The sequence below is a fragment of the Drosophila elegans genome, unplaced genomic scaffold (assembly GCF_018152505.1).
Source record: "Drosophila elegans isolate 14027-0461.03 unplaced genomic scaffold, ASM1815250v1 contig_476, whole genome shotgun sequence".
In the NCBI taxonomy this organism is placed as follows: domain Eukaryota; kingdom Metazoa; phylum Arthropoda; class Insecta; order Diptera; family Drosophilidae; genus Drosophila; species Drosophila elegans.
This window is the reverse complement of record NW_024545863.1, coordinates 24,660,844-24,684,318: the sequence shown is the minus strand read 5'-3', so window position 1 is coordinate 24,684,318 and position 23,475 is coordinate 24,660,844. Positions and strand designations below refer to the sequence as shown.

Sequence of the window (23,475 nt, the reverse complement as noted above, 5' to 3'; positions counted from 1 at the left end):
TTTTACTGGCAAGGAGTGCAAAAAGTAGGGGTGTTCACAGAAAAATCACTGTTTTAATTCTTAATGAGACAAATTTGTTTAGAGCTGCATTATAGATTTTGTTTATTTTTATTAATTTAGATATTTATATAAAGCAAGCTTAAAAAACAAATAAAAGCTAATTTTTAACTTTGAACATTAGCAAGGTGATTTACTTAATTTTAACAGTTAGTTAAAAATTAGATATAATTTATATTTCACTAAAATTTAAGCACACATAAAAATACTAAGTTTAATTAATTAATTTAATTAAGGAGTTGTAGGTTTAATTTTATGTGGCTCAACTTAGTAAAATCATTTCTATATGTAGTGACTTAGATACTTTTGAGTTTCACAAATTGCCAAGAATACCCCTTCTGCATCACTAAGGCCAAACAGCTGACCGCTAGAGATGGACCACAGCGTTCTCACGACGCTTTAATAGCGAACGTACGATGAATGGCAGAAAAGTGTTTATCAATTTATTCGAGTGCTAATTTCATAATTTAACCTTTATAAATGCACGGCGCACCTGACAGGTCTATAAAAAGCGTAACGGAAAACTTGATAAATCGTCGTGACTCACGCACCTGCCACGCACCACGACAGTCGACCATCGCTAGCTGCTGCCCCCGAAAGGCGAAAACACGTAAAGTTTTCGATTAAAATGCAGAAATTAGCCGATTAAGAGGCGCGCGGGCTCGTAACCAAACGTTTTCAAGTATTAAACTACCGATTAAGCAACACGTCCACTTAGTGACATAGTTTAAGTACCCGCCCGAGCACCGTAATCGCCGCAATCGCCGCCTTTCCGCTTTTCCTTGCTGCCGAAAACCGCTGCATGTCCATTTTTGGTGAAGAATTTCTCGCCAAAATTCTCGCCCTTGGCCGGACGCAATGAGAGATGAGATTTAACTGGCTGAGCGAGTACGTGGCCAGCACATTAAGCAGCATCGCATCGACCTCTCCGTGGCGCCAACTGCAGCAGCAGGTGCATCAGGTGCAGCAGCTCGTCCCCAATCCGCAGGCCATCTACTGCCGTATCAGGTCCTCATCCGCCGAAGCACTGGAGCACGTACTGATTGCCTGTGCGGTGTACTTGCTAGTATGCCTTGGCCTCTACAAGCTCACCTTCTGGCTCTCGGAATCCAGAGCGCCCAGCGACAACAACAATGCCGGAGGATCCAGATCCGGCGACGACAGCGGAGACCGGAATCCAAATCAGGAGGCGGGTGGCGGCCTGAAGCAGGCCCTTCAATCCGGCCTCCGGCTGCGTAGCGTCCGGCTGCCCAAAAAGGCGCACATGGAGCGCGTCCTGCTGATCACTGCCCATCCGGATGACGAGTGCATGTTCTTCGGACCGCTGATCTACTCGCTGACGCAGCGCCAAGGCTGCCAGGTGTACATACTATGCCTGTCCAACGGTGAGAGCCTACCAGCAAGTGACATCATCCTATAACCATTATAGATACGGAGGCATTAAGCGAAACTACACGTTTCGAAAGCAGTAGCGAATCTCTATTAGGCTTTAGTGCTCCCAAATGGCTACGACCATCAATAGATCCCCTGCAATTTAATCCCATAAGGCATATTTATTTATGTTTAGTTAGAAGAGTAATTGTTTTACCCCGTTTAGGGTTTTGGTAAATCCTATTTTACAAGCAGTGCTTGTAGGGAATGCTCCTTCCATAAAATTTATTTACTTTCTTTCAGAAAGTATAGCTTTAGGACCATCATGTAGGTTCCAAAATTTGTTCAATTCAGAATTGTTTTATTTTTTTTTTTTGCATATACTTGGTTTAGGTACAATACAAACCCATAAATATTGATTTACAATCAAAGGATTATTATTTTTGGGAGTAAAAAACAGATACATACATATTTATTTTATATAAATGTTTTGGGTCGATCTTTTTCACTCAAGCTATTAATAAATGTTTTGCCACACAAAACCACAAGTCAAATTAGTTTATATTCAAAATTCGCTTAAATCAATTTAAATTCGGAAACTTAAAATTAATTTCATAGATTTATATAGAATTATAGATTTCATATCATATATAAATATAATAAGTTAGCTAAGTATATTTTATTAATTTAAATATTAAAGAATTGCATTTATTAATGGTATTTCTCGTACAGGCAACTTCGAGCACAAGGCCAAGGTGCGGCGTCAGGAACTGTGGCGCTCCTGCTCGAAACTGGGAATTCCGGAGTCGAACATCGTGTTGATGAATGCCACCAACCTGCCGGACGACCCCTATGTGGACTGGCGCCCGGATGCGGTGGCCAGCCTGATACTGCACGCCGTCGAAAGCCTCGACATCCAGGCGATATTCACGTTTGATCGCGATGGCGTCAGCTCACATCCGAACCATTGTGCCGTGTACTACGCGGCCGCTTCGCTCTGTTTGGCCAACCTTTTGCCCAAAGGTGAGGCGGCGTGTGAGTCACGCGGGTGGCGGCGGATGCAAACAATGGGTGCATGTTAATTGGCGTGCCCATCGTTGCAGTTGTCGCTATTAATAGTTTTAGATATTATAGTATACAGCAATTTTTTATGTATCTTCCCAATGCAGATTGCAAGTTCTACACCTTGGACTCGATCAATGTGGTCAGAAAATATCTATCCATCCTCGATCTGCTCTGCACGTGCTTTATGTCTACGCATTGGTATGAAATGTGGCCCGAATACTATAGAAATCCCAATGCGAGTGTTTTGTTATTTAGGTGCATTCTTAACTGGAAGGAGGCTGCGATTGTGAGGAGCGCGATGAAGGAGCATCAGTCGCAGATGAGGTGGTTTCGCTGGCTCTACATATACACTTCGCGCTACATGTTCATCAACTCGATGCGGCTGATAAATCTGTCGGATGTGGAACTGGAAATGCAGATACATGACAACTAGCAAGGGAATGGATACGAATGAACACCAAAAGACAAACTACCTTCACGATCGGATGCTCCAGGGGGCAGAGCGAGTGGTTTTTATTTTAGTCTCTGACGATTCTACTAGTATATATGTTTGTAACTACTGTTGGCCAAATGATCGATAGTAATTGGAAAGCTATATCCAAACCAACCAGGGAACAAAAAACCGGCAAAGCGGCAGTACCATAGGCAACCGAAACCACAAAACAGTCCATTAACTAGTTCCACACTCACATACAAACTGGCATATCTTTAAATCTTATTAGTTAGCTCTAATTATTATTTATACTCAGTCCAAGCAATGTTCCAAAGTGTGCGATGTAGTCAAATGCTTAAAAATTAAAAAATGTATGCGCTATTATTAGTGTTGCTAGATTATGTTATTTTCATTTCCGTTTCGTGTACATTTATTCCCCCCTTTAGCATACACACCTTTAGCAAGTCACTTTCGTTCTTGTAAAATTGTAAAATAGTTTGTTGTAAGCAGCGAAGTACAATAATAATTTTATAAAATATATTTACATAAATATATATGTATATGAACGTATGTATACAGAAACAAATCAATTGATGAGCCAGAGAGGTTAGATCATAGAAATCTGTTAAAGAATATTTATTTAAAGTATTTTAATGAGCGCACTTTCAAATTAATTGTTTTATGGGCCCACGCAGAACTTAGTAAAATGCGAAGCGATTTTTGTTGCAATACTTAAAATTTATTGTTTTATTTCCGTTCCCAATTTGAAATCGAAAACACAAAGTGATCTTTAAGTATAATAGAATTCTTTGATGCGGTCTTCTATACAGCTGTTACAATCATAATTTTCTACGTTGCCGATTTGGTATTTTTCCCCAGACTATCTCCAAAATCCACTTCTTCCGCACAGTTAACAATGATCTTCCCCAGCCCAATGTTGGACTCGTGCTGGGCAGTTCGGAAGGCCTCGTCCGCCCTGCTTAATGGATATGTGTTCGTGATGAACTTGTGCATTGGTGCTCGACCAGATCGCATGAGTTGCAGGGCAGTGGGATACCTATGAAGTCAAAGGAGATAACAGGCTAAAATGGGTAATTTGAGTTACTGATTAGTTAACCCACATATTGGCGGACCGAAAACTGGGCACCAGGCGGATGTTCTTCATCAGAACGTCCAGGGCATTGAAGCTGGCACACTCCGAATCGCATTCAGCCAGCACGCAGACGCCACATGGCTGAAGGGCCATCACCGCCAGATTCATCGTCATGGCCGATATGGAGCAGTTGATGACGCAGCTGGGCCAGTCCTGGAACTTGCTGTAGATGGCCTCCAGCACCTCGCCGAACAGGGCGTTGCTGTCGAACTCGACCGCCTGGAACCCAAAGTCCCGGGCCACCACATCCAGCGCGGGAGCCATACATCCGGCAATGGCTACACGCTTGGCCCCGATGGCCTTGGCGCATATGCCCGCCGCCACTGCCGTTGGACAGGATCCCAGGATCAGGACGTTGCTGGTGGGCGTGATGTTGCCCTTGAAGCATGCCTGACAGCCCAGGGCAAGGGTTTGGGTCAGGGCACCCTCCTCCATGCTGATGGAAGGGGGAAGCCGGTGGCACAGGTCCGCCGGATGCGTTTGGTAGGTGCTCAGAAAGCCATTGTACACCAGACTGGAGCACATGTTGTACAACCCCTGTTTGCACAACTCGCAGATGCCGCACGACAACGCAGACTCCACGACCACGCGGTCACCCACGTGCAGATGGTGGACGCACCGACCCACTTCCTCCACAATTCCCGTGGCATCGTGGCCCAAGGACATGGCCTCCACGTCGCGGTTGCCGTTCTCATAGACATGGATATCGGAGTTCGAGATGGCCACTGAACCCGTTCGAATGAGGACATCTGTTTGTAATGAAATTTGGGAGAAACATTCAAATTAAACAATCCTAAATTGTAAGGACTACATTCTACATTATAATCAAATTAGCAAAAGCAAATTATTAATCGTCAACTATGTTAGTTTTAGTTTAGTTTAGAATACCAATTAGGTGGAATTCTTCTAGTCCTTTATATATTATTAATCAATATTATTGACCATTGTAAAAGCTGTAATTTTAAATTTAGAAGATTTTTCTTACCGAAATCCTTTGGTGAAGGTCTTGAAACGGGAACCACTTTGATCTCGTAGGACTTGGAAATTTGCAACGCATATGCCTGTTGAGCCAGAATGTGGTTATCCTCCGACTTTGGATGGCAACAGACCCGCGTGCTGAGGGATCTCCGCTGCGGCTGCAGTTGGACAAGCGCATTCCGGGCCAAGAGACTGTCTATTCTGCCTTGGGGAGAGAAGACCGACCTGTGGATACCGATGGCCACTACGAACTGCATTTCTACGCACCATCATCCTTTTTCTCCTTGCGCTCGCACTTCTTTTTAGGGAACTTGACCTTGGCGCATTTGCCGGTGCAGCTCTTGACGCCACAACCGCCGTCCTCGTCTTTGAAGCAATCCTCGCGGAGACCAGTCCGCTCCTTGATGTCCTTGCCACGGCTCTTGGGGTACTTGGGCGCCATCTGGCCGCACTTGCCGCCCTTCTTGTCCTTCTTTCCCCGCCAGTTGGCATTGGCCAGGCCTCCGGGCAGGATCTTGTTCGTCAGTCCACTGAAGCGTCGTCGCAGGAAGGCGCTGTTGATCGTGAACTTGGCCGGAGCAGTTGCCTTGTGGAGCTGGAGCTTCTGGCATAGGGAACACTGGCAGAGATCGTGGGTCTTGGCAGCAGGGACACGATAGTGACGGCGCACAAGAGTGGAGTAGACATGGAAGCGGGGACCACCAGGAGCGGCATCGGATTCGCGGAAGACCTGGTCCAGAGCAGTGGACAAGTAGCGCCTTGAAAAGGTGGAAAACTTGCACTTGTCCTTGCCATCTTTGCCGCCTTTCTTGAACTTAGCGCAAGGATCTTTCTTTTTCTTGTCATCTTTCTTTGCGCAAGGATCCTTTTTCTTCTCATCTTTCTTTGCGCAAGGATCCTTCTTTTTCTTGTCATCTTTCTTTGCGCAAGGATCCTTCTTTTTCTTGTCATCTTTCTTTGCGCAAGGATCCTTCTTTTTCTTGTCATCTTTCTTTGCACAAGGATCCTTCTTTTTCTTGTCATCTTTCTTTGCGCAAGGATCCTTCTTTTTCTTGTCATCTTTCTTTGCGCAAGGATCCTTCTTTTTCTTGTCATCTTTCTTTGCGCAAGGATCCTTCTTTTTCTTGTCATCTTTCTTTGCGCAAGGATCCTTCTTTTTCTTGTCATCTTTCTTTGCGCAAGGATCCTTTTTCTTGTCATCCTTTTTGGCACATGGATCCTTCTTTTTAGCGCAAGGGTCCTCCTTTTTCTTATCATCTTTCTTAGGGCAAGGATCCTTTTTCTTTTCGTCCTTCTTGGCACAGGGATCCTTTTTCTTGTCATCTTTCTTAGCGCAAGGATCCTTTTTCTTTTCGTCTTTCTTGGCACATGGGTCCTTCTTTTTAGCACAAGGATCCTCCTTTTTCTTGTCCTTTGCACAAGGATCTTTCTTCTCCCCGGACTTAAATTTGGCGCAAGGATCCTTCTTTTTCTTATCGTCTTTCTTGGCACAAGGATCCTCCTTTTTCTTGTCCTTGGCACAGGGATCCTTCTTTTTGTCCTTGTCACAACCATCCTTCTTGTCGCCATCGTTGCCACCCTTCTTGAACTTGGCACACGGGTCTTTCTTCTTGTCCTTGCCTTTGCCGTCCTTTGCACAAGGATCCTTCTTGTCGCCTCCCTTGGCCATGGACGTTATCTCCGTGGTACTTTCGGCCTTTTTCTTGGGCGCTTTCTTCTTTTCCGGACGCTCGCAGGGATCATCCTTGCAGGGATCAGTGATCAGGGGACATTTGCCAGGACACTTGCGCTTGGGCTTCACGGGTGGATTCTTGCAGCCATCCTTGTCCACTGGAACCGGCACCTCCACCTCCTGGATGCCCGGCAAAGCGGAGGCCTCTTCGGCGATCTTCTGTTGGGCTTCCCGCTGATGTCCTATTTGGGTGGCCGCCGACATGAAGGACGTATCGATGATTTTGGTCGGAAAGGCCTGCTCACCCTTGGTCAGTTCAAGATCGGCAATGTAGGTGTCCGAGTTTTTCGAGTTTCCCGAGAAACCCCTCTCCAAGGCGGTGCTGCAAAGGTTGGCTGCCAGCGTGGTGAGGTCATCATTGAAGCCGGGCATCTTGTCGTCCGTCAGTTGGGCGGAATTCAGTTTCTGGCTATCGATCTCCACGACCCCAGAGATCAAGGCGTTGAACCTGAGCGGGACCGTTTGTTCCACTGTTCCGGACGCGTCTAGCTCCACCTTAGTGTGCATACAGATCATGGGATCCTGCCGGGTGACTGCATTTGAGCCCTTGTTGTCCAGGGCATCACGCAGGCTGGTCATGTCCATCTCAAACGACAGCTCCATGGACGTGACGGCCATATCGTTCAGCCGATCGGTCAGATCCTGCGGCACATCCACTCGCACCTCCTCCACAAAGTCCTCATCCTGGACGGCGAACTCCGTGAGATTAGCTTCCAGCGTAGATTTCGTAACCGGTTTGGCCTGGGAAAGTGCCGACATGGCCTTGGTGGTTTTCAGCGAAGGATTGGCAGCTCCAGGATTGCCCATAGCGTTCTGGAGGCAGCTACTGACCGCTGCATGGCGTTGCATGGGCATGTTGGTGGCACCCAGGCCCGCGTCCACGGTGGTTCCCACGGCATCGACGTCCGACGCTGTCGCGGAGGGGAAGGTCTCCCAGAACTTGAGATCTTCCGCCTTGACTCCTTCGGACTGGTCCTCGGATTTCACATCCTGAAGGGCCTCGTTCAACGCACTGTATTCCTCGACCATGCTGCTGGAGAAGGCCTCGATGTGGTTGGCGTACAGCCTCAGCTCGTTGATGGTATCCAGCGTATCCTTCAGTGCATTGGCATCCATGCCGGACAGGTCCAGAGGCACGATGACGATCTTCAGGTCCTTGCCATCGCCCGTTTCCGGTGTGATCAGGCCAATGGGCAGGATCTTGGGCGCTTGACCAGAAGTGCCGGTGCAGCTGATCCTCTTGCGCAGCATGTCCACATTATCGCTGATCGAGAAGACACTGTTGCCCTTCTGCGAATATTTCCGGATGCGACCCGTCGACTTGGGTCCGTAGGTGGCACTACTGCACAGCTGCCCCAATCGCTCGGCATGGAGCAGGCTGCGTGGCCGGAAGAGTGGTGGAGCATGGTAGCTGAGACATCGCGATATCTGCAAGAGATGCAGTCCAAAACGATTAGACGAAAGGCTGCCGAATATCCGTGGCATTTTATATATTAATGTGTTAAGAATTTATTTTTTGCTTTATCAAGAATGCATAAGGTAATCACGGTAGAATTTCACTTTGATTAGAAGGGAGAAACCGAAAATTAGTGTGGAGTGTAAGACGTGAAGAAGGAAACTGAGAATCGAAACCAGTGACAGGCTTACATACAAATTGGGAGCCTACTAATTCTACGTTGTCTGCCCATCTTTCCGTATTTCAATACTACATAAAAAAGAAAAAAGTTTGCATTTAAAAATTTAAAACAGATTTTTTTTCTTCAGATTTTTCTTTCTACAAATTGAATATTTATTTCTAATTGTACTTATTTTAATCATCTAAATTCAGAAAACATTTAAAAACCCCTTAAGAACAGCGCCGAGAATAAACTAACATAACTATCTCTTATTAATAGTCATTGTGCCATTAGCTTATCCATTTTCTTATTAACTATCTCTGCCATTAATTAATCCAATTTCTTACTTACCTGTATAAAGTGTGTTATTCTTCCAAACAAGCGCATCCTTAAACAAGCAAAGGAATCGAATGGTCTAGAACTAAAATTTGGAAATTTTGAATTTTGATCGAATTTTTTTTAAGGTTTAAAAAAGGTTGTGCCAGCTGAGGGCTGTGCTGAAACTGAATCAGATAAATGAAATACGAGTCTGAACTTAAATCTACGGCCTGCTGTTTTCCTTTAAATTTCGCTTTTATCCGATGTGAAATTCAAATCGATCTCAAAGTCCTTGATAAAACCTATTAGTCCATAATTTTATAGAGTTAGGATGCCATATTTCATACCTGTGGATCTATATTTCATACATGTGGAATCACAGAGAATCGACTTTTTTCGGAGGCCTCTAAATGCATTGTGAATTAAGTTTAGGCACCACAATTGCCCCTACCCCTGCTGCATATTAATTAATTGCTGACCGGCAGACTGCCTTCAGCTGGGCTCTGGTCACCCAAGTACTTGTTGGTCATTCGTTCGATTTTAGTTCGATTTTTGCTTTTGCTGGCTGCGGTTTCGGCACCGAGTTCGGTTTCAGTTTCAGTTTCGTTTTCTAGCCAAGTGCTAGATCCGTGTATTTCATTGACAATGTTGCGATTGACCAGCTCCACATATAGTTCCATATGTTTTATTGTATTTTTAAATGTAAGCATACACTTGGCATTGTTGTCGAATAGGCAACTTGATGGTGGTTCAATTCATAACGTGGGGTTTTTTTCAGAAACAAATAGTGACTCAGAAACTAATTAATTTTTTTGTAGGTCAAGCATAGATTTTTGTTAATATTTATTGCTAACCTTTTGATATTTCTTCTGCAATATTTGTGGGAGAGAAATTTTTATTTTTAATTTCAGAAATGTGCTTTTATTTAATGTAATAAAAAAATTGGGCAGTTTTTGAGCCTTGGTGACTCTCCAATACATGTTTAATATTTGTTTTATATATAGTAAAAGTTAAACCGATCAAAACAAATTTAGTCCCGTACAAAGCTTATTTACATAGTTTATTAAATTGGTATTACCTTTGTAAAGAAAAAAATAACTCAAACGTTTCAACGTTCTTAAAAAAAAATTCTTAGAAATTTTCGATCAGCCCCTATTTGCGATTTTTTTTGTAACTTCAAACAATACAGACAGGCATGTATGATAGGTCCAAAAAACTCATCCGTGATTTGCAGTACTGTCATATCTTTTAGAACGATTTCAAGGTCCAGAGACGCGTGTGCGCTCGGATTTGAATATAGAAAGCCTTATTATCGATCGTATTTAATATTCATTTACGTACGTGTGGTCGGTCATTAAGCGCCATTTAAAGATTCCACATCTCCCGTATGTATCTGCAGTTTGTGTGGCTGCTGCTGTTGACGACGACGTCCGCCAAGCCGGCCAACTCCAGTGAATCCAAGCCTACTAATGGAATGCAACATGTGACCAGCTTTGTGGACCAAAAACCGAAAACTGGAGCCCGTGAGGAGTTCGACTTCGAGCGAAATGAGGCGGAGGCTGTGAACTCGGCACAGTTGCAGGTTCTCTTCGGCAGTTTGCTGCAACTGCCGGGTAAGGGGAATATGAGTCTGGAGTTATCCTTGGAGACGGATGACGAGCCGGTCAGTGAACGCAACAAGCTAGACGATGAGGTGGAGGCCACTGGGGAGCAGCACGAGGGCCTCACCGAATCACCGGATGCCTGGCATCGCGTCAAGCTCAATATTCCCGTCCTGGAGCCGGTCAAGCACTTGATCAATGCGGTGGGCGGCGGCGGAGTCAATGACACCCATGTTAAGAGCAACACCCATCGGCTGATCGGACACCATGGCGTCCACGAAACGCATCATCCCGCCGGGAACATCAGCTCGCCCGCAATCGAAACGGAGGAGGACCGGGAGACGGCCATCGACAGCACGGGCTTCGATGTCCTGGAGACTTTGGGCACTGCGGGCACGGTTCTCTTTGGAATTTTGCAGAACCTTCGAAAGCTATTCGCTGCCAGCGCTGGAAATGCCAGTACCGCGTCTTCGGGCGGCGGCGGTGCAGCAAATTAGTTGGCTTCTTGAGGGGATTGTGTTCTGTGATTAATATTAGCCCTACGTTACGTCCATCAATCTTGATTTTAACTAATAAAATAAACGATATATGATGAAAGTGACAAAAGTAATTGCGGTTTAATGTTTTAGTTTTGGGAAATTTTAATAACTAACCGACGGGAAAACCTTTACAGGTATTCGGAACCCCTGTATTGAGACTTCGCGATAGGAAATTTAATTCTATTTAGCAATACGACCTTTTGAAGGAACCTACATATTGAACTCGTAGCTACCGTCGTCAAAGTTGCGATTGCCGACCATTGGACCGCCGGCTCCCATTTGGTTAGGATTCTGGCCGCCCATCTGCGGGCGGAACTGGTTGCCTGGCGTGGTCTGGTGCTGCAGGAGCTGGCGAAGTCCGGGATTGTTGTTGCTCATCATGGGTCGAACCATGCGCTGTTGCTGTTGTTGCGCCTGCTGCTGCTGCTGCATGGCGGCCACGTTGGGCGCCACCTGTTGCAGCTGCTGCTGGAGATTAGGATTAGGCACGCCACCGGGACCAACGCCCACGCCGAGCGGCATTCGCTGTTGCTGCATCATGTTCATCTGCATCTGGTTCTGCTGCATGGGCATGCCGCCGGGCCCAGGACCCGGTCCTCCGCCCGGACCTCCTCCGCCCATCTGCATATTGAGCTGGTACTGGTTGTAGTGCTGTTGCTGCGAGTTGTCCTGCTGCATTTGTTGCTGCTGCTGCTGTTGTTGTTGCTGTTGCTGCTGCAGCTCCATGGGCGACTTGCCCTGCTGCTGCATCATTTGTTGCTGTTGCATGTTGCCATGCTGTTTCTGCTGGATGACTTTGCGCAGACGCTCCACGAACATCGCCTGATTGTTCGGGATGAAGCCCAGGAAGGCGTTGCGATCGGGCGTGTACAGCAGGATGAGGACCTTGAGCTCACAGGCGGGCAGGTTGGGAATGGAGGAGAAGTGAACGCAGCCAGCGTATCCCGAAGTCATCATCTTGGCCAGCGAGTCAAGTGCTTCTCCCGGAGTCGGTCGAAAAACAACCATCTTAGAGTCCTTCAGGAACTGGCCGCCGATGTTGCCCACCAAATGCTTGGGCATCAATTGCATCAACAGCTTGGGCGGCCAGTTCTCAGCCTTGATCTCAGGCTCGCCGTCTTTGATGTTGGTGCAGACGGTGCACTGGAGCGTGTGCGGAATCTTTTGCTGATCCGACTTCGGCTTCTCTGACCACTCCAGAATTCCGGTCCAGATCTTTTCCCTCAGGGAGGCCTGCTCCTGCTGCGAATTCGGCTGCTGTTGCTGCTGGGGATTGCCTTGCTGTTGGGGATTTGACTGCTGTCCCACTTGTTGTTGCTGTGGATTGGGCATATTGCCTGCATTGCCCGACGGCATCATGTTGTTGCCGGCATTGGGGTTGCCCTGTTGTTGTTGTTGTTGCTGCTGGGCCAACTGTTGTTGTTGCTGTTGCAATTGCTGGTGGTTGAGCATCTGTTGCTGGTTGAGCAACTGCATCCTCTGTTGTTGTTGCTGTTGGGCCTGTTGCTGCTGTGCCTGCTGCTGTTGCTGCTGCTGCAGCGAAGTCACAGTTTGGTTTGGCGGTGGCGCATTAATGCGCGAGATTAGAGCAGAGTTGGGATTCTGTTGCATGCCACCGCCTTGGCCGACACCGCCTACATTGCCTGCGCCCTGCATGAACTGCGGACGGGCCTGTCCCGGCTGATTGGGATACATCCAACGGTTTTGGCCGGGCACCACGTTTTGCTGGAAATTGGGATTCTGCATCTGGTTGGGCACAAATTGATTCTGCTGCTGTTGTTGTTGCTGTTGCTGCAAGAGTTGTTGCTGCTGAGGATTAAGAAGGCCGGCCTGAGGATTTTGACCTGGCTGCTGTTGCTGCATCGAATTCATGTTCATGACCTGGGGATTGCCTTGCTGCTGCTGCTGTTGTTGTTGTTGCTGCTGCTGCTGCTGCTGCTGCTGTTGAGCGGGCGTAGTGTCCATGGACATGCCCTGGCCTGATTGCTGCTGAGCGGCTGGGTTCTGTTGCTGCTGCTGCACTGCAGCTTGGGCAGCGTTGGGAGCAGCCATCTGGGCCGCCATGCTGTTGGGACTGGGAGCTCGCTCCTTGAGGCTGTATCCCTTGAGCAGCACTAGGTGCCGGATGTTCTTGGCATAGTTCTTGCTGGTAATCGGTTGATCTCCGTCGGCTTTCATGAACAACTTAAACAGCACCGGCATCTTGCGGGGAGCAATGATAGAGAGATTGATCTTTCGCTCGTTAAACAGCGCCGCCAGCTGCTCGCAGGACTTGCCCGGATACTTCCACGATTCCGTGGTGGGCATCTGGTACGGTGGACTGTTGCAGATCAGGATGCAGTGCCGCTGGACGTTGGTCTGGTCAAGCAGTTGGCGCCTTTCGCTAATGTCGTCGAAGCAACCGTGGGCCGCGGCAAATCCCTCAGCCATGTGGGCACAGGACTCCATTCCGCCTCCAACCAGCGGTAGGCGTTCGATCGTCTCCATTACTTTCTGGGGCTGCAGGAAGGGTCCGTAGGTGGTGCACACGGGCTCCAGCAGATTGGCCGCGGTGCGGTAGACCACGATCCCGTACAGCGTGGCGAAACGCTCTGCGATGAGATACTCCCGCTCGTCAATGGAGCCAGTGGTGAAGTGCTCCAGCGTCGGCAGAATATAGTTGGTCTTGAGCTCGTTGATGTACGCGCCGTTGATGGCGCTGCCCTCAATGATGAAGACCACGTCGGCCAGAGGCATCTGGTCCACCTCCATCGTCAGCCCGGAGAGTTGGGAGTTGGCTTTAAATGCGAAAACTTGTGGCAAATAATGCAAACTATCTTGTCTGTTTTTCGCCACTCTTCTTCCTTTCCTGCAGTTTGTTATGACTATCGACCTGCTGTTATCGATAGGTCAATTCGTGGGCATCGAATAGGGCTGTCTAGTTGGCTTAATACAAAAAGTTAAATTGAGTCTTTAAAATTGTGTTGTATTTGTTACGTATGACTTTTAAAAAATCTAATATACATATACAGTTTCTAATTTGTGGTAGGGTTAGTATTCAATTTTATTTTATAACTTAATTTTTTGCGGAATTTATCACTTTATTATATTAAAAAGAACATTTTTATATATAAGTAAAATAAATATTTAACAAATTTTTAATGGAGGTTAATAATATTTTTCTGTTTGCATTAAAAGTGTTTTTTTTAATAATTAATTAATTAATTGTTTAAATTGGAGCTGGCACCCCTTTCCACCACGAAGAACGGGAACCGTATGGCAGCCCTGTCAGCTGTCCAGCATGCGCAGATTTGCTTTGTTCATTTCACCTACCCGATTAGTCTGGCAGCCCCGTCAGCTGTTTCAGAGGTCCAACTTGTGCAGTTCCGTTTTGTTTAGTTCATTCGCCGATTTTGAAGAAAACGGACGTTGGCCGTTGGCTTCGCGTTCTGTTATCTAAGAAATTCGTAAAAAACTCACGCAAAACGCTTAAAAAGTGACCAATTACCAAACAATAGCTGGTGAACAGTGCAAAGTGCATGAAAAACGATCGTTAGGCGCGTTGCAAACAGACACAAGAGCAAATTGCGGGCTTTTTTTGGTGGCCGTCTCCGAAAGGGTGGCACAAAGCGGAAAGCCCGCTAAACGGACGTGCGAGCGCCTTAAACGCAGAGATGTGTAAATAAATAAACGTGTGACGCCGCGATAATTGTGAAAAGTCAACAAACACGCCAGTTGGCCAGTGAAAAGTGAGTGAAATCTGGGTAAATTTCTTCAATTTGGCCAATTTGGTTGTTGGACAGCAAAACAGCTGTTGTTTTCCATCTCGCTCTGTCTGGTTGCACGCTCCCTCTCTCTTTCGATTGCCATCTCTCTGTTTTTATTGTTCCTCTTTGTTAGTATTTTTGTATTGCGATGTTGCAAAATCGTTTGGTTCTATTAATATAATTATGCTCTTTGCACTGACGTCACTGCATGGCTGAAACTGATAATTTAGTTAGTCAATTAGCAATGTTTTAAGAGTAGTTTAGAGTACAGCGAAGTGAATTGAATGGCCATGTGTCCACATCGTTTGTTATTGTTGCCTGGCAACATGTTTCGCCACATCTGCGTTTTTTTGTCTGGTTCCCCCGCTTTTTTTCCATGTTTCCAATAAGCAACTCTTGCCATTTGTTTACAACAATTGCGATCTTGGCAAAATTAAAGCGCCTACATTTAAAACAGCAGCAGCAGCGGTTTGGGCGTCACACTGACTACCGATTGCCGGCTAGTTGGATTTTACTACATTTAAATACACTTCCTGTTGAAGTGGGTGCTTAACTATTAGTCCTCAGGTGTGAAGTCCAACATACAAAACAAACCTAACTGAAAGACATTATAACTTTTACAATTTGTTTTAATATATATAATTGTTACAATAACATTGGGATTTCTATAATTGATAAAGAGTCACCAATTGTTATATAAGTAAATCAATAAAACAAAGTGTGCTCAATGTATAGATTGTGTTTATTATTTATAATTTAATAAAAACCTTTATTATCAGCTTTTTAATTTTTTTTAATTTTAACGCAGTCAACTTTAGTCTATATATGATTTAGGTTAGAGTCTACAGAATTCGTTTGTTTTTTTTTCTCATTTGTACATCCTACTCTTCCGCCATGCATTTCTGATTTATGTGTTTTATCTTAATGCTATATATTTCGCAGATCGCAGTTGCTTGTGCAATCTATTTCAAGATTTCCCACACAAATAAAGATCATTTTTTAATGCACAAGCAGAAATTTCACGCCATGTCTGCAATTTTAACCTATGGGTTAAAATAGCGAAAGATTTTTAAATTTCAATTTTATTTCCGTGAAATAAGAAATAAGAATCTTATTTAAACTAATAAATTAGGAACGTCTTATCAGTCAAGACTATAACTAAATTCCTTTGAATTGTTTATGTTCTCTTTGAAAAGCTTTCACTTTCGAAGTAAGTGCTCCGATAAGAGCTAGACAGTTTGACAGACCCCCTTATCTGCCCGGTCAAGTGGTAACTAGCCGGAATTAGGGTGCTAATAATTTAAGAGCTTCCAAAAACTCACATTAACCATTTTCCACTCGCTCTACTTGCAGTTTACTGGAAAACTTGGGACAAGGAAACCCACTTCCGCGCTGACTATGATGGGCGAGGGTGTTCCCATTTTCAGCATTCTTATCGGGCAACGACTGCAGTATGATTGAGTTGGCCTCGCCTCCGATTCGCGGCAGGTTGTGGGTTCGGGTGGACCTTTGATGGTCTGGTGCGATTAGGTGGAGGCCAGGGAATGGAACATGCCCGTGGATATGCATAAGAACGTATCTGTTCAAGTCGATAGTGATTTTGCCTTATTGCTACCCAGTGGAGTTTATGAAATCAAGAAAATGGAACCGCGCTCCAAAATACGAACAATCATTGTATTTTGTCTTTTTCTGGCCATCGCCGGCATCATTGGATTCGGATACTTTTGTCAAGATCAGGTAAGCCCCAAAGCCCCTAATTAATTCTCATTGCGATGACCATAAATTACTTATCCCTTGTTTTTTTTCTGCTCCTTGGCGCCAATGCAAATTAGGCACCCATTGGCAGAATGCTGAATTTCATAATTTATATTTGCCGTTTTGTGGGTTTTTTATTGAGGCTACCATTTATTTTTTTTGGTGACGAAACTTGTTTGTCTACAGCACATCAATAAATTTATTAGCTCGAGGTTCGGATTTATTCGCACTATAAATACACGTCGAATTGTTTCCCAGCGGATTACAAGCATCTTTATAATACAGAATATTTCTCACTGTTTATCTAATTTGTGAGCTTTAATTAGACAAAACAAAATGTTTTGTTTACAACCTTTCGGTTGGCGCCTTCGGATTTTAAAAATGGTTTACTCAAATGTGTGAAAGAAGTTCGCCCAGAATGAGATTTTCGTTTTTAATTGGGAAATCTGTATTGTTATATAAAACCATTGCGCTTGCTTTTGATTTCATAAATCTACAACACACGCCCTTTATTAAATGCATCTAATATTAAATATACAGAACTGTTTTAAATTGTCCTATTTAGGTCACTCTTCACTTTCCGTCTAGCCCGTAAATCATTGGCGCACGCACTTGATTGAAATTTGTCTAATCTGTTGGACTAATAAGGCGTCTTCCCCGTTTTAATGAATGATTTTATGGCCTAGGTGTAAAGTGCATTCGTTGGCCATAAAAACCAAGCCGAGAACTTACAATGGAGGCAAAATAGCGCATTAAATTCCACCCTGGGGAGACATAAACTCAAGCCAGACAGAATTAACTCAACTTCGGCATAGTGCGGTATGAATATTGCCGTGGAGATGTGGATTTAACAATTAATCCAGCTCGTGCCAGTCATGTCTAATAATAGCCTCGATAAATTTGTTAAAGGAGGTTATAAATTTCCAAATGCAGCCCCAAAAAATTCTGCTCAAAAATTCTATATATGTGGCTGTTGAAAAATGTTTCAATTTTATTTTGCCGATCTTTATTTAAACAAGCACTAAATTAAAAACCGAAAACAAAATCAAGTGGGAGGGGCTTTTAGAATGAGTTCAATGTCATGTGTCTGTGTTTTTATGATGTAGATATTTTGTATATGTGTATTCTATAGATACAACTAATTTAGTTTTGGCAATTCGCAAGTCAGCTTGCAGTATATATGAAATATTTTTCAAATTGAAATAGCGAGCAAAATGACATTAATTGAGCGCAGCTGCCTCTCTTATATTTTCCTCACGCGATCTTGCCAGACACAGCGACGAGCAGGGCGTGACCACGCCCATCTGCCGATGCCCTGTGCGTGCGTTGGAAAATTCGCCTTCTTTAAAAATAGCTTAATTAGTTGTACGCGCCATAACAGAAAAACATGCTTAAATGAACAGTGTGGCAAAAGCCAAACATGAAAATGAGACTCATGCGTTGCGTGTCCAACGGAAAATAGATAGATTATTCTATTATTTCGGATGCGAGGGCGGCCCATTGCTGGAGTACTCAGATTTGTATTCTTAATGGGCCAAGTTGAACATAAATTACTCGGTCTCTGCTTATCGGAGAGTTGATGTGGAAGTATTTTATTCCCAAAATACTTGAACTCTTGGTACTTTGTCTGATTAATTACCAACGATTTTTAATTGTCCTGCCTTGGGGAATTTCGGTTGCAATTACTGCCTTTTTCAGATCATTAAGTCAGTAATATTACTACTGTAAGATAGGGAAGTTTTTGTATGATTGTCTAATTCTTAATTTATATTTTTTATTTCTATAAAATGTGGACCTTTCTGATAAAAGACGTCTTAAGCAACAATTACGCCTAAAAGTGAATTTTCATGATGACTGGAATTTCAAATACAATAAAATTAAATAGAGATTGGCTTGTTTGTGATAATTTTATATTATAAATTAATTAGATATTTGATTATTTTACTTAAGTTCGATTAGTAGCTCTCTCTGTAAATTTATGAATACTTACCAAAGGTAGACTTATTCTTATTCTATTTTATCTCTTTCCAACCTTTTGTTATCTTACACAACTTTAAATGGCTGCTATGAATTCGATAGTCTCTAGCACTTTAAAAATGCAAATAAATGTGAAAACTTGGAACACCACTCATATTCCCAATTCCTTAACCCGGTCTAAGGTAGCCACAAATGTGTAAGCACAATCGGGCACTTAAACACAAACAAAATCGTTGACTTTTACTATGCATATTCAGTTCTTAAGTTTTTGTTTAACTACCAGCAGCTCTTGTTTTAATTTTGTTTTTTTTTCTAATTTGTTTTTATTTATTTAAATTTATGCGAATTTTAAATCACTGAATATTTATTTAGTCTTCACAAAAAGTCATTAATTAAATGCCGCTATTCGAGTGGCTCGAGTTGTTTGAGTTGTATATAAATTGTGGATTTTGTGATTGTTGTGACGTCCGATCTGTAATTGTTTACTCCATATTCGAATAGGGTCCAAAGTTCATTTACAGGTGTGTGTTTTTGTTTATGTATTCTTCTTTGCCTCTTTGGTTGACCTGATTGAATAAACAAAACCAATGTTTATTATTTCTGTACGGTTGCATATTCAGTTTTCATATTTGTTGCAGTGGTTGCCTGAATTTCTGACCAATTTACAAAACGTAGCTAATGAAATGAAAACTATTTATGAGTTTTTCGGTGTTGTCTGGCCAATTGTATTTCGAAATGTATACCATTGCCCGCAATCCACAATGAAAATGTTTTGTTTTTAGTTTTTATGGCGCCTTTTCCACATATCTATGCGTTTTGTATAACTTTTTTGTGGGGTTGGTGTATTTACCAAATTACAGGGCATTGAACAGTGTATGAAATTCCTGTATTTATTACTGTTTTTATGTCTCTATTAAAACTGCAAAACACTTGTCGTTACCGGCTAGATCGTGCCAAAACTTTGGCTTCAGCTTTTGGGGCATAAAAAGTTAACTCCATGAATACATGTTTGGTTTTTGTTTATGCGTTTTATTAGAAAAAGATTTGTTTGTTGCCTGCATTTTATTGTCGTCTTTTTATGGCAGCGTTAATCAATTTAATTGAGTGTGGGATTTATGGGTTTATACAGATTTTTATAGGAAATTTCGTACAATGCTTTATCAGATTTGTCAATGAACATTTCAGAAATGCACCACAAGATTTATAAAGCTACAAGAGACTTAAAATCTCTTTGGGGAAATTGAGACCCTGCTGCGACTTAAATGTCTCAATTACCTTTAACTCTTTGTTTGCTAGCGTGTAAACGATTTATTGTGTGATTTAGTACTTCGGTGTACGAAATTTATCGTTTTTAAACGGTGTGTCTCGCATTTAACGTGGGCTTTCCTTATAATTTTCAGCGGTCTTTGTGTCAAACACCCATAAACCGCTGGAGAATTCCCTTAATTGTTTTTGCTGCATGATCAAGATAAGTTTCAGAGGCTACATAACAATTTCAGGAACTTTGGCATAATCAATTAGCATTAATATGCCTGTGACGTCTTCATTACGCTCGAGTCAAAGACCAGTAGCTACAGTCGAAAAAAAGCACAAAAGCAGCCAAGAAATAAGACGAGGGCAAACAAAAAAACCGCAAAGCACATAAAGTCCAGACCAATTAAACTATCAGCCATCAGAAATATGTGCGGAAAGGGAGGGGAATAAAGAAATTCAAGCACCATACATGCCGCAAAAAAGCAAGAGCCGGTCATAACTCAAACCGCACATGTCATAAAACTTGTCGAAGGGCAGAATCCAGGGGGAAGTGTGTCAGGCGGCACTTTAATGTGGCCTCTGTGGGGCAAATGAATTTCCAGATTACCGAAAAGCAAAAGACAAAAGATCAGCAGGGCATTATTCACGCCTGTTTGAAGTTAATTCGTGCGCAAAAGATCAAAATAATGGTCAGCCTGCAAATAGATGCTCAGATATCGGTTCTCTTTCCATCCAAAAACAGAGCTCTAAGGATGCCAACGTCTTGAATATCGAAACCGCTGGACAAATTAGCCAACAACAAACGACCGAAATAAAAACCCGTTGACTGGTTTAGCTTTTCTTTGCGATAAAAGATTTTTGATAGCCCAGCTTGCGTTCTCCCTTTTTCTCCCCTTTTGAGAAACAGGTTTTGTTTTTGTCTCGGCAACTTTTATTTTGGTGTATGTGTTCGGGTGAGGTGTTTGTAAGGAATATTAGGTTTAAGTGACTATTTTAAAATTAAAAAAAAATGCATCTATTTTTTTTTAGTAGAATTCTTTCTATTTCACTTTTAAATAAAAAACAAATTTTAAAAACATTATTAAAACACTATGAAGGGTGTTAAAAAGTCATTATCTATATTCATGTTCTGTGTTTTTTATTGAGTCCCTGAAGCCGGGTCTGCATGATGTTTTGAAAGCACTGTAAACTGATAGCCGTTTATGATCTTAAAATGCAATGCAGGTAGATAGGAGACTTGCCGATGTATATAATTTTTTAAGCCTTTAGGGATGTTCATCAAGGCGGATCAAACGATTACATTCAGCGTGATAATCATAACTGTTTGGTCTTTTAAATTCCATATATTTTTCTTAAATTCCCATTCATGCCGTCAGAGATCGAAATAAATCTAAATTTTGTGATTACTTCAACTGCATATTGATTTGTTTGAATGGAAACGTACAATTTTGGCGAATTTGTTTTGAATGGTCATCAGTGGTGGTAACAGATGTGCGCCGCCGGCATTTACAATCGTCTGTTTTTCCACTCTTGGCGTTTCAGAATTCATTTTAAATTATTCATTTATGTGCAAAATCATTGTGCCGCAGCAATTGGCAATTAGAAATTCAATTCTAACGTTTTGTAAAATGCAATTAGCGTTTTGTAGTACTAATTGGAATCATTTCGTCATTGCAGCAGCATGTGCATTTAAGTCCTGGCTAATTGGATTATTTTGGGCTCAGCATTATGCAGTTCGGGCGTTAGGGAAGCAGACAAGGTGAATTATCATTTTGGTGCAGAAATTCATGGTACAATGAAATGTAAGTCAAACTTTTGTGAGCTTATGGCTTAAAATATCCCAAAAATGTGAGGCTCTTAGCATTTTCTGTATGGTAAAGGCAATGTAAAATCTTCTTTGTTAGAGTAATGTGATTTTAAATGAACATGAACATTTAATGTTTTCTTATTAACTGTTTACAATTTGCATTTGCAATGAAACACATTGCTTGTTTAGTAAACGATGTTTTACACACATTTTCTACGACTTTATTGACCTCAATAAAACATTCAAACTCACTTACTTTTTAATTTTTTTCTGCCCAATTGGCTTCTAACTAACAAATACCATTGCCAACAAAAAAAAAAAAAGTGTAGAGCAGAAAAGAAAACGAGCAAATTTGTGTAATAAGCATCCAATTAAAACTTTTTCACACAATGCAACCCAACCCAAGCAACTAAAAAGTCTACGGACTAACAATGAATGCAGAGTGTCTAAAAGCGGGAAAGAGATGGAACTTTGCTCTCGACTGTCGCCTATTTAACGAGCTGCAAAAATGTGAGTTGGCTGGAAAAGCCGGGCAAAACCGTTAGTATTTATTATAAAAGCGAGGGGGAAGGTTTGGGTTGTTAAAGGGGGCTGGGGGTGATGACTGAGCGTTGGGGCATAAAGGATTTCCGCTTGGTTGACTGAAATATGAGCAGATTTTCGACAATGCTATACTTTTCTAAGTACATCGACACCGCCGCATTGCAAAAAAGAAAAACCAACAATTCATTATTCTGCGTGGAAATGCTTTATACATATTTCATTCTACACACTAAACTCAATCATCGTCATCGCCATAATGACAGTGATAATTACAATCATTGTTATTGTCTTCCCCATATACACATTATACATATACATAAATAGATCAAGTTGTGTGACAATGTGAGAGGCGTGTTTGGGTTTCGCAATTGCAAAATGTTTCGCTTTATGGTTTCTATCTATGTTTCTCCCCGTTTCTGGTTTAACTTCTTCGTTTCGTTCTTTATGTGGGGGATTTGTGAGCTGTGATAAAAATAATCCATTGGCAGACGTTGGAAACAGAAGCCCAAAGATGAGAAACAATCTGAAGTTTTTGCACACTCCAAATGTTATGATGGTTTCATCGGCTTGGTGCCCACTACGTTTTGGGGTTATAAGAATCTGTGCTGCAATACACTCAACAAAAAAATTTGTTCTTAGCGTTCCTTGGCAATGTCTCTTGTGTCTTAAAAAAAGCGTTTAATTTTTTGTTTTTTTTTTTATTACTTATTTGATCAGTTTTTAAAGGCAGAGTATTACAAAATCCATACCGATTTTCTTAATATATAAATCAAATGGTCTAATGTTTTTTAAGTATCTACTCTGACAGCCCCACTTTACAATGATTATTTTTCGACCTGTCTCTTACCAAATAGATTTTTTATATAGTTTGCTTTGCGAGTGTGCAATAAATAATGGGTAATTACGAGTCGGGACACTCGTTCTTTCTTCTTTATTTTTTTGGTAACAATACAACACTTGAACATTGTTTTGCACTTGACTAAGACGCTACTTCTCTTTCTATACGACACCCCCTCAGTAGCACCCACTCCACCACATCCCTGACATATTTTTCAGTTTGCTCACGTATTAATTGCTCAAGTGGAAGCGACAAGCAAAGTGAAAAAAATAGTAGAAGTAAAAGAAGAAATTGCCATTGACCGAAACATGTTTTTGATGTTTCCCAGCACTTGAACTCAAGACATACTTCGTATATACTCGTAAGTAATATGGATATCCTTAATGGGGTTTTTTTCTTTTTGATTTATGAAGGGTTTCTGTAGGTGATTAATTGGGTGTGGCTTGGGAGAGGGCAAAACAAATTAGCTGAAATTAATGACAGTATTGTGTCTGAAGTCTTGGAGTAATTTAATTAGTCGCGGTGTGCAAAGGGTAGGTGCCAAGATAAGAGTTTTAATTATGAGTGAGTGCATTTCTTGGTGTTAATAGTGCCGAGATATCCTGTATTCATATTTTCAAATGCTGCTTCAGTTGCATTTTACGTTCAATCATAAAGCCACTTATTCCGCTTCAATATTTAACATTCGTCTT

General features: G+C 42.6%; 5 protein-coding genes across 9 annotated transcripts in view; 3 read left to right on the top strand and 2 right to left on the bottom strand.

The window, feature by feature from the left end:
• The first annotated feature begins 461 nt into the window (after positions 1-461).
• LOC108136888 (N-acetylglucosaminyl-phosphatidylinositol de-N-acetylase) lies at positions 462-3,307 on the top strand. Its single transcript, XM_017258343.2, has 4 exons — positions 462-1,442; positions 2,161-2,451; positions 2,598-2,691; positions 2,749-3,307. Exons 1-4 carry the CDS (start codon positions 923-925, stop codon positions 2,924-2,926), a joined length of 1,083 nt encoding a protein of 360 aa, XP_017113832.1. The 5' UTR covers positions 462-922; the 3' UTR covers positions 2,927-3,307.
• Positions 3,308-3,715: 408 nt separating this feature from the next.
• On the bottom strand, positions 3,716-8,913 carry LOC108136886. Of its 4 annotated transcripts, none has more exons than XM_017258340.2 (5): positions 8,757-8,913; positions 5,325-8,217; positions 5,065-5,262; positions 4,048-4,828; positions 3,716-3,983 (listed from the first exon to the last, which is right to left on the bottom strand). In XM_017258340.2, the coding sequence occupies exons 1-5, from the start codon at positions 8,790-8,792 to the stop codon at positions 3,776-3,778; spliced, it is 4,116 nt and encodes a 1,371-aa protein (XP_017113829.2). In that variant the 5' UTR covers positions 8,793-8,913; the 3' UTR covers positions 3,716-3,775. The 4 variants fall into 4 exon arrangements, with proteins under 4 accessions (XP_017113829.2, XP_017113830.2, XP_017113828.2 ...); XM_017258341.2 differs by lacking the exon at positions 8,757-8,913 and having other exon boundaries at positions 5,325-6,971; positions 7,035-8,391; XM_017258339.2 differs by lacking the exon at positions 8,757-8,913 and having other exon boundaries at positions 5,325-8,391.
• A 402-nt stretch (positions 8,914-9,315) lies between these two features.
• On the top strand, positions 9,316-10,934 carry LOC108136924. The gene is made up of 2 exons (XM_017258399.2): positions 9,316-9,425; positions 10,123-10,934. Exons 1-2 carry the CDS (start codon positions 9,369-9,371, stop codon positions 10,819-10,821), a joined length of 756 nt encoding a protein of 251 aa, XP_017113888.1. The 5' UTR covers positions 9,316-9,368; the 3' UTR covers positions 10,822-10,934.
• On the bottom strand, positions 10,912-13,729 carry LOC108136923 (mediator of RNA polymerase II transcription subunit 25). Its single transcript, XM_017258398.2, has one exon. It carries the CDS (start codon positions 13,612-13,614, stop codon positions 11,074-11,076), a length of 2,541 nt encoding a protein of 846 aa, XP_017113887.1. The 5' UTR covers positions 13,615-13,729; the 3' UTR covers positions 10,912-11,073.
• A 504-nt stretch (positions 13,730-14,233) lies between these two features.
• LOC108136842 (heparan-sulfate 6-O-sulfotransferase 2) overlaps positions 14,234-23,475 on the top strand; it is a 78,582-nt gene continuing 69,340 nt past the window's right edge. Inside the window, exons 1-2 of one of the 2 annotated variants that reach the window (XM_017258263.2) lie at positions 14,234-14,591; positions 15,963-16,346. In XM_017258263.2, coding sequence (XP_017113752.1) covers positions 16,161-16,346 — 186 coding nt within the window. In that variant the 5' untranslated portion in view covers positions 14,234-14,591; positions 15,963-16,160. Of the gene's footprint in view, positions 14,607-15,962; positions 16,347-23,475 lie in introns of both variants that reach the window. The other variant, XM_017258264.2, reaches the window with a different exon arrangement.